The sequence below is a fragment of the Microchirus variegatus genome (genome assembly GCF_963457635.1).
Source record: "Microchirus variegatus genome assembly, chromosome: 16".
Taxonomy (NCBI): domain Eukaryota; kingdom Metazoa; phylum Chordata; class Actinopteri; order Pleuronectiformes; family Soleidae; genus Microchirus; species Microchirus variegatus.
This window is the reverse complement of record NC_139817.1, coordinates 11919030-11929657: the sequence shown is the minus strand read 5'-3', so window position 1 is coordinate 11929657 and position 10628 is coordinate 11919030. Positions and strand designations below refer to the sequence as shown.

The 10628-nt window shown below is 43.5% G+C and overlaps 1 protein-coding gene across 1 annotated transcript; it reads left to right on the top strand.

Moving 5' to 3' along the window:
* The first annotated feature begins 4885 nt into the window (after window positions 1-4885).
* gdnfa (glial cell derived neurotrophic factor a) lies at window positions 4886-9727 on the top strand. The gene is made up of 3 exons (XM_083903265.1): window positions 4886-5549; window positions 6221-6460; window positions 9020-9727. The coding sequence occupies exons 2-3, from the start codon at window positions 6247-6249 to the stop codon at window positions 9580-9582; spliced, it is 777 nt and encodes a 258-aa protein (XP_083759391.1). The 5' UTR covers window positions 4886-5549; window positions 6221-6246; the 3' UTR covers window positions 9583-9727.
* Window positions 9728-10628: the final 901 nt, after the last annotated feature.

Genomic DNA, 10628 nt, shown 5'->3' with positions numbered 1-10628 from the left:
TATTAAATGAATAATTAAAAAAAGAACATGTATCCGATGTGCGATGTTTCTCACCACCTAAATCATAAAAAACAACAAAAACATCGCAATAATATTGTGAATCGCAATTCTTTTGGTCCAGATAATCGTGCCTAGTTGTGTCAGGAATAAAAAAAAAAATTCAAATAAATAAATGACAAAAATAACACAAAAACTGAGAGCAGAGACTAAACAAATGACGCGACATACAATTTTGGTGGGACTCGATAAGTCGTTGTTTTTTTTCCCCACCGCTTTATGAAATAGGCATATTTGCTTGTTTGTTGTTTGAGAAAGAGTACAAGATGTTGGCTTTATTTTACTCAGTAGCTATAATATCCGCACACACTTAAAAAACTACAGCGTGAACTGTAGACGTGTGCTCCTGATGATGTCCATGTGTATTTAAAATAACACCAGCACCGGCGTCCTGCACCGTGCGTGCTCTATTAATCCGAGCCAGTCGTCAAAATGTCACAACAGAAACATCCGGCTCAGTGGAGACAGCAAAGCACGCTTTCCTGCTGCTGTCGGACATCCATCACTCTATTTGTGTAACTAGGCCTTTAATATAGAAGGAGATTTCTAAATAAAAACTGACAAGCAAATGACTGATGAAGCTGTTGTGTCCCTGGATTCATCCTCCAAAACCACAATAATTGTTTACATTCGTTTACATTTACATTTTACGTCATAAACAAGCGTACAGATGTGTTCAAGAGGCGGAAAACACACGGAACACGTCTCCAGCTGCTGTTATATCACTATTATACTAAATATAATGATTCAAACAAAACAAGTCATTATCGAGGAATGTAATGAACACAGAGAAACGGGGGGGAAAAAAGTGACATTTGTTTCATATTAGTTGTTTTTACAGTTCTCTAGTAAACTATAACAGCTGCAGCAGCAACGTGCGTTTGTGTGAGTGTTCGTATAAACTCTGTCGAGGTGCTCGTCTCATCGGTGGCGCAAATAACAAAAGAAAGCTCCTCTGTGCGGGTGACGAGTCTTTTCCTCACGCCCCACGTGGTGGTGATTCGTTGGGCTTACTCATGTTTCTGCTCCAAACAAATTAATATTTATTATAGTCACTCAACTATTCAGCTGCAAGGGACTGACGCTCTCTCTCGTATCTCTCCATCTCTCTCGCTCATGAAGGAACTTCTATTTTCAGTGACCATTATCTTCACAGCTCGGTCGGGATGAGACAGAGGAGAGTCACAGAGGAATTCTTTGATGACACTGCTGCACATATCAATAAACAATATGGCCTCTGTGTGACGACGACTCTGAGCAGGCTGTGTCCTACGCTACCCTGAGATCATGGTGTAAAAATATCTCCTGTGTGAAAGCCACCGCGTATACACTACCGTTCAAAAGTTTGGGCTCACTTAGAAATGTCCTTATTTTTTGAAGGAAAAGCCCTTTTTTACAATGAATATAACATTAAATGAATCAGAAATACACTCTATACATCATTAATGTGGTAAACAACTATTCTAGCTGCAAACGTCTGGTTTTTAATGGAATATGTACATAGGTGTATAGAGGCCCATTTCCAGCAACCATCTCTCCAGTGTTCTAATGGTACATTGTGTTTGCTAATCACGTTAGAAGGCTATTGGATGATTAGAAAACCCTTGAAAACCCTTGTGCAATTATGTTAGCACAGCTGAAAACAGTTTTGACGAAAGGGCAAAATGATTATTTGGACTAAAAATCATTATTTCTGATCTTGTCAATGTTTTGACTATATTTTCTATTAATTTTGCAACTCTTTTGATGAATAAAAGTGTGACTTTTAATGGAAAACACAACAGAAATTGTATAGGTGACCCCAAACTTTGTGTATAATCAGTCATGTTGCAGTTACAGTGAAGATGGAGAAAACCAGCAGATGTTCACAAGGGGAAGCAAATCTGAAGCCAGAAAATTTGAAGCATTTTTGATTGAAGTTGCAACAATTGCAAAACAAATTGCTTGCATTGTGGCGCTTTTCCACTACATGGTCCCAGTGGGACACGGCACGGCACGACACGGCACAGTTATATTTTGCTTTTCCATTAGCGATAGTGCCTGCTACTTTTTTTTTTAGTACCTGCTCTGACGAGGTTCCAAGCAAAATCTGTGCGTGATGTCTTCAGACTGCCGTCCACTGATTGGTCAGAACGCGACGTCACAGGAAGAGCCATGAGCGCGACGTCCGACACAAGAATCAAAGCGAACAATGCCGAACTGTAGATGAAATAAAAAGAAATAAAAATTCTGGAAGCTTGCGTTAATCTCCAACATTTAGCAAAGGAAAATGTTTAAAATCTCAATATTTAACAGAGGAGTCTGCACTGCTGAAAAGTACTGAACTAATGGTTTAATTAACTGGTTCTAATGATTCTAATGATTCAGTTACACTGAAAACAACTGCTTTACAAGTCACATGGTCACTAGTTTGTGTGTATCGCGTATAAAACAATGTTTTGGCAGTTTCATGCAGCCGTGCTGTGATGACTCCGCCCACATTGAGGAGGTTCTATAGCAATGGAAAACCAACCAAACTGTGTAGAGTCGAGGCGAGCTGAGACCATGTAGTGGAAAAGCGGCATTAGTTTGAACTCCAACAAATACCAATTTCACCTTTAATTGAAAATGGTGGTAAAATGTAGATTTGTGCAATAGCGCAAACCCAGAATTGATAATAGAATTTCATACACACTGGAATACAGAGAATATATAACACACATATAGAGCACAACTAAAATATTACACATTTAATTAATCTTCCATATGATCAAATCAGGTGCATTATCATCAACTCAGTGCAAATACTATACATTTCACATTCAAATATAGTTGATTTATGCAGTATATTAGTTATTCTACATGTTTGATGGACAAAATACAGAATTGAGATGCTTAAAGTTGAGTTCTGTTCTAAGAAAGTGTATAAAATGTGATAGTAAACGTAAGTAAATTTGATTTGAGATGCAGAATGAAGGAAATCTACAGAATATTGAATAAGTGTGGAAAAAGCGACCTTTGACAACACCGCCTCTGTCCTCGAATGCCTCCGTCTTTTAATATAATCTGTTGTATGCCTGTTGACATTGCATTCATGCTTTGAGCTTGTTTATATAAGCACTGATTTCCTTTCACTACTTCTCTTAACTGGTTTATTCCTGTTTTGTTGGTAATAGAAGCCCCCGGAGGCAATGCTCAGTTTTCAGGATGTTTTAAACATGACTCTTTTAAATACATTGCGACTTATTTACAATAATTGAAATAACAGCGATCCGAGTGGCCGCAGTTCAAGCGTCTCCGAGCTGCAACCGTGTCCACTTTGTTGTGATGATTCAAGAGGGTTGAATTACGACTGCTGATGTGAAAGATCGCCGCGGCACCTAAATCACAGCTACTGGGCTCAGGTTCAGTTGTGACACAACAGCTCATTTACAGAGCGTCCAAGTCATCTCTGGAGATCAGAAATCCAAAAAGGTGGCTTCAGTCCGTTGCAGTTTTGTTCAGAGCAAATATCACAGAAGGTGTGAGGGTACATGTCAAGCTTTTGTGGGAGGAACTTAAAGAAGATATATCATTTGATAGGAGCTCGGTGACAGGAGACTGTTATATTCTCTGAGTTCTAAAGTGGAATATGTGCCAGGGTGTAAAAATAGCAGGAGCAGCATGAGTCAGGATTAAGTCACAAAATCAAACAAAGAGAGAAAGTGTGTATGGATTTAGGTTTTTTAGGACAAATGAAGTTGTTAGTCAATACAATGAAGCACATGTGAGAACATGACAGGATTCCATACAATAAGGACTTGGCTCTGTACCATGTACATTCTTTAAGAGTGGAGTAGGAAGGGCACGCAGCAATGCCTGAGAGAACTTGTATTGACAAGAGGCAGAGGCCCGTAAGAATACGAATAAAGAGCCTTAATGCCGCGCGGACTAACAGTTAAGCCGGTGCGGATTCAAAGTGTCAGTGCTCAATCCCATCCTTTTATTCAACCGACATCCTGAGTAACATTTCACGTGTTAAATTAAAACCAGAATGCTTCTTGGAAAAGCAAGTGTTTGGCTGCTCTCTCTCTCTCGTTTTTTTTTTGGCAATAATGGCCACAAAATGACTTTAATTGTGAAAAGGACTTGTGGAATTCACTTGTGCAGAAGATGAAAGGCTTTGTAAAAATCATGATGGAAAGGCTTTTTTGTCTGTGCCACATTGAAGCTGCTTCACAGCTCTGTCTATTGTGGCGTTGCCTCGGGCTCACCTTGACAACAATCTGCTTATTGAGTAACCGCATGATCCATTTAATGCATTTGGAGTGGAGTGCACACACACACGCACACAAACTGCATGTGTGTGTTTTACAACTAATCAACAGGGTCGTGCGCAGCCCTGCTCATCTCGCTTCTTTAACACGTTCCAGTAAATACTGAGTGAAGTGGGACTCTTGTATCTGAGGTGTGTGTGTTGCCATCAGATGGAACTTGACACCGGCGCGCACAGAGCGCGCAGATCAGGTTAGAAACATGCATCGCAACAGAACATCTCCAAATCGCATTCCACATACTGAAATCTAATCCGGGGACATCAGGATGTGTGACATAATCCCCAAGACATCTGAAAAACTTTGCTCCTCCATAACGCGGCTCCAGGGTGCTTTTGGAGAGATATGTGGGACCTCTTGTTATTCACCGTTTTGCTCTTGCGTGGATCTATAAAAGAGGGGCGGACACTAACTGCCCCCAAACGTCAGAGCGCACTTAACTATAAATCTCTCCAAACCGCCCTCTGCGCCCGGTGCGGTGTTTATGCGCAGCAGACATCTGTCCTGCTCTCAGTCCACTGTGAGGACAACGCGCGCGGACGCTGCATTTTACACTGTAGACACGAGCCTGGCCTGGAAGGACATGGAGAATAAAACCCCTCATGTGTGCTCTTTACCGTGTCAACATGTTGTGAAATGTTGGCGACGATGACTTTTTAAACGCATGTGTGGATTTATTATCGGCGCCTGGACTGATTTAATTAAGAGCTTGTTGCACTCTGGAAAAAGCGACATTGTGCACATTTTGCGCCTCGCTCATGCACCGGAGACGCTGATGTCTTCATTGGACTCCGTGCAGTCGGAGATGGTGGATCTCTCTCGGATTTCCAACGTGGAAACGTAGCATCTAATTAATCAGTGCGAGTGCAACTGTACCCCCGGGCGAGGCGCAGTGGCCCTTGGTCTTCAACACCTACCTTTGGACTCCAAAGTGTGGAAAGGCGCATGGTTTGGCCGCTGCGCTGACTTCGGAGTATGAAAATCCGCAGCTGGTGCAGTATTTGTGTGTGTTTTCTGCGTGGACACGGAGTGAATCTCTGAAGCGTCTCGAGATTCTTGCTTCTTTTTGGATCGTGGCCGTTCATGAAACGAGTCACCGCAGCTGAGTCAGCGCGGGACAGTCCACGAGACGCGTTTTTCTGTTTGGATTCTAACACCAACAGCCAAGCGTATTTCAGGTCTGCATGGGCCATATGTGAGGTGAGTGGGACATTCATTGTATATCATACTTTGAGAGTTTTTTCTGTTTGCATATTGATAGATTATCTGTGACATTCCACTTGTTTTTGTTGTGTTGAAATAAAAAATGGGGAGAAAGAGAGAGAGGGAGAAAAGAAAAACAACAACTTGTGCTTGTTTATGACTTTTGCATCGCATGTTTAGCGCCAGTATTTATCCACGCATAGATGTTTAGGTTTAGTGCAGACTCAACATGCCATTAGACGCTGTCACGTAAGCTTTGGGCATCGCCATCTGGACAACTCACAACATGGTTTAGTGCTGGGGTTGCCAGGTTGGAGTTTGTGCGTGTTTTTAACGCAACGCACTTTTGTGTACGAGGCGCACCCTGATATCAGAACAGAGGGAACGCATCATCCTATGTATATGTATATATATGTATATATATAATACTGAAGGGTCTAATAAATAAGTGTTGGTGCTACACAAATGTTTATACTAATGTAATTTGAATGTTTTCCCATTATCATGGCTTCATTTTAAAAGAAATTAAGGGACTATAATATTCATATTTGCAGCAAAAATATGAGGCAAAATCTGGTTTGACACTATTTTACACACCTTGTTTCATTATAAACAAACTGAATTTCCAAAAAATAATAACTATTATCCCCCTCGTGTTATTCCCACAGCTCTCTTCATAGGAACTGAGTCTAAGATGAAGTTATGGGATGTTTTGGCCACGTGTTTGTTGCTCCTGAGCTCTGTTGCTACACGGCCTCTCTACCAAAACACTCACCCCGCCAAGAGGACTTCCTTCCCCAGCAGCCACAGTGATTCCGCGTCCCGCTCTGTGGAGGAGGAGGAGGACAAAGAGCCAGCGTTCCAGCGTGAAGACCACGACCTGCAGGAGATCTCCATGGAGAATCAATGTAAGAAGACACAACAACACACACACACACACAACTGAGAAATCACTTGCTTGTGTAAACCTCAACTGAAATGTAAAGGGAGAAGCGAGATCTGAACATCTTCTCGTCTCATTGTCATGCCACGGCCACTGGGTTACATTTGAAACCAGGGGCAACTGAGACGTGGATGTTTCACAGTTGGTTTGCAGGCCAAGTAATTTGGCCTTTCCTGACTAATTACACTTGAGAAACAGCCTGTAAAGTGATATCCAGAGAGGGCTGAGCCACAAGTGGAGAGTCCTACATTGATAACGCCGGTCAGACATGCAGGTTATCAGGTGGAAGATCTACATTTTTTTTTTTTTGCTTTATTGCTGCTGCAGTTCACATCAAGTAGGTGTCAAAACAAGCCGGCGGCATGAATGAGGTCGGGCCTCGCTTTTTACTCTTTGCTCTGCTTCTCTGCAACTTAAGAAACCATGAAGTCAGAAATCACGGCGTTGCTTTAAAGGAGAGGGCGACGGGGAATTTTAAAGGGTGAGAGGGTGAGCGACAGCTCCGGAAAAAATTTAAAACCAAGCGAGGGGTTTCTGTGTTTATGTTCGTCCGCGCAGCGACACTGGGCAGGAATTTATCTTGTTTGGATCAGCGTGACACCGTGTCGTTCATCGCAGGGACGCGAGCGCAAAATGCTGCCAAGGACTAGATTAGGAATGGAACATTTACACGAAACGCTTTTGCGCACCGTCACCGCACAGGGTGACATCACCAATCTGCTGCTGAACGCCAAAGGATAGTGTAAACACGACTGTAGCTTTGTGTGTAAAGTCGCACAAATAGACTGATATCTTAGTTTGTTTTTAATTTGAGAATGACTCTTCTATATTGCGATCAGGAGGCTGTTACAATGGACTCAACATATTTAGAGTTTTGATGCTTATTGTAAGGGAAGAGTGAGGTGAGAGATACTCGATATACAAATATGCTGCTGCTGCTGCTGTGAAGTACAGATTAGTGCAAGCGTTGACTTTGGCACAAGCCCAATGTCGGCAGGTGTATACTGTAGCCATTGGACGTACAATAGGAGATGATGTTTAAATCAAAGGGCAGGTGTGTCTAAACAGATTGGCCCTGGCTCATGTGTGTGTGTGTGTGTGTGTGTGGTGCATAAGCAGCAGCCGTACATCAGCTGTGGGGCGCAGGCAGATCAGGTGACCTGCGCTCGGGCCAGAAGAACAGGTAAAGAGAGAAGAGCGATAGGTGACACTGCAATAGAGAGGCCGCCGCCGCGTTAACCACAAACGCCACCTGCCAGACATCACACCCCTGCTGCTGCTGCTGCTGCTGCTGCTGCTGCTGCTGCTGCTGCTGCTGCTGCTTCTCAATACAACATGACAACCATAAGCTCACACTCACGTGTATGTAATTGACTCATTTCAGAAGGATATGGTGATCTTTATATGTAGTTTATCGCTGCCAGACCTGCAGGCGTTTGGAGCAGGAGCGACATATCTCCTTAATGGAATCAACATGTAACAAAGGAGGGTCCAAGGTTTTTCCAACTCCAGTTCCTCACCGCGTCTCGTAAGCAGATGGTGGTGGTGGTGGTGGTGGTGGTGGTGGGAGGGGGGGGGGGGTGCGGTTGGGAACTGCTGCGTGTTTTAAGTTTCAAGCAGGCTGCGCTCTCTGCTGCAGCCTATATATGACTCAACGCGAGGGATTTCTTCTCATTCGGGCCTTTTGAAGTTTCTCCAAAAAAAAACTTAATTGCGTCTACGATACATTAGAGTGAAGAAATGCTGCTCACATTCTTAATGCATCACTCATTCTGCTCACATCACATCACTGCAGACTCTGACACACTCTGACCTTCACCCTGCAGCTCCTTTAAGTCGTCTCAGTGGGAGTTAAACCCTGGGCACCTGCACGTTCACATCTCTGGAACTCTTCTTTTTTTTTTTTTTTTTTTCTACATTCCTCTCTGCGAGACTGATCTATAAATCAGAGCACACCATCACTGATCTGCACAGTTCTCTGAGCATTTATGGAAATTTTCTACGATTCACATGGTTGGGTTTTTTTGTTTTTTTTTGAGTCAAAGGAGCAGAATATTCAGTCAACGCACGTCGTCTTCCTACTACTCTCAGTTCCAGGTGGTTTAAACTGAGGTGACAGCAGTAAACATTTAAAGGAACATTCTGGGAAACTCACTTTCTGGAAGGGACTTAGATAAAAGGAATCCGTGAGCACTTATCTTCTTATCTGCCCATTAAACATGAGGACAGTTGCCAGGCAAATAAAAGAGACTAAGTTACTCTGAGTCAAGAAAATAGTCCACCATCTGTATAATGACAAAAAAAAAAGATTAAACAATGATTAATTAACGCGTGACCTTTGCGTGTCAGAGTTTCTTTTTGCGCTTACGTAATCGCCCGGAGTTTAGAGCGGTGAGAAAACCCCAGGGGAAGCTCCTTGGAGACTTGAGAATGAATGAATAAAGTACAGCATTCAATCGTGTCTCTATCGGTAACAAGGATGTTATTTTAGTCTGAGTAAATCTGCTCTTTCTGTGTCTTCCAGACGACACCGCAGGTCTCTATCCAGAGAAGTTCGACGACGTAATGGATTTTATCGAGGCGACCATCGGCAGACTCAGGAGATCGTCCGAGCTCGAAGGAGGCTCCAGGGGACGGAGGGAGCAGAGACAGAGGGGAGCAGCAAACACGGGAGGAGGCGCCAGAGGAGACGGGAGGGGACAGGGGGACAGGAGGCGAGGTCGCGGCCGGGGGGGAAGCCGAGGCGGCAAAGGAGGCCGAGGCGAGCGAGGCAGGGAGAGGATAACGGTGCAGACTCGAGGCTGCTTGCTAAAGGAAGTCCACCTCAACGTGACGGACTTGGGCCTGGGCTACCAGACCAAAGAGGAGCTCATCTTCCGCTACTGCAGCGGGCCCTGCGCCGAGGCGGAGACCAACTACGACAAGATCCTGAACAACCTCACGCACAACAAGAAGCTGGACAAGGACACGCCGTCGCGCACCTGCTGTCGGCCGATCGCGTTCGACGACGACCTGTCCTTCTTGGACGACAACGTGGTGTACCACACACTGAAAAAGCATTCTGCGCGGAAGTGTGGCTGCGTCTGAGGAAGTCGCGCACATCGACACACACACACTGTTGACGGACTAAGGATCGTCTTTACGAGCTGGGTACAGCACAGGGACGGATCGCTGCGGGGAATGAGGTTGAAGAGCAATTGACTGTACTGTTAAAAACTGACCAGTCCGACTGAGCCAGATCCACTGACCACAGTATTCCCTCCTCCAGTTTGCAGAAGAGTCGGTGCAGTTGCAACTGTGTGACTTTGGGCTCGTTTTCCCCAGACTGCATCGCCGTCTCCTAAGACTGTGGACGAACACAGAGACGTGAGGAGAACATGCAGCTGCAGTCAAAACCACTTCCACTGCAAATCTGTGCTGTTGACAAGTACATTTATAACCATGTGATAAGAAATACCACACCGGAGTTCAGCAAAGACTTTCCGGTGCAACGCATCTACATAAATTTCAATCATTTATATATAGATATATATATATATATGTACACGTGTGTATAAGAGGTATATTTATTAAGATGGAATTTAACTTATTGTTATTTATTTCAATCCATTTTATGAAAGAAATTCTCTTTTTCTTTTCTTTTCCTTATTTATTTAAAAAGCTTCATTTTTCCTGGACGGTGCCAAAAAAATGGAGCGATTTCTTGTGCAAAACTCTTACAAGGTGACCTACAACCGCTAAACATACACACACCATAATAATAATAATGCTTATTTGCTTCTCTTGGTGCAAAACTATCATCTAAAATCTAAAGTAAAGAGAGTAGAAACGGAGACGGAGGAGGGGACCAATAGAAGATTTTCAACTGAAGTGAGCTGTTGTTTTTGGGGTGCGTCTTTGGGGAAGGCAGGGTAGTTTTGTTTGTTTTTACTTTTTCTCCTTTTTTGGGACATTTCACCTCATTTTCATTGTCTGCGCTACATCAGCTGTTGCTCTTTCCTCACATTTCCTGCTACCAGATTCATTCAACTAATGACATTTTTACCAAACGTTTACAAGGAGGAGAACGACTTTTGCTGCTCTTTATTTTTTACGTTACTCAAACAAATTAATTGTACCCCCCCCCCCTCCCC

What these genes read in the sequence shown, in the direction of transcription:
- gdnfa (XM_083903265.1), top strand. Translation starts at nt 6,247, where the DNA reads ATGAAGTTATGGGATGTTTTGGCCACGTGTTTGTTGCTCCTGAGCTCT. An exon ending in GATCTCCATGGAGAATCAAT is followed by an intron (nt 6,461 to 9,019) that starts GTAAGAAGACAC and finishes TGTGTCTTCCAG; the next exon opens with ACGACACCGCAGGTCTCTAT.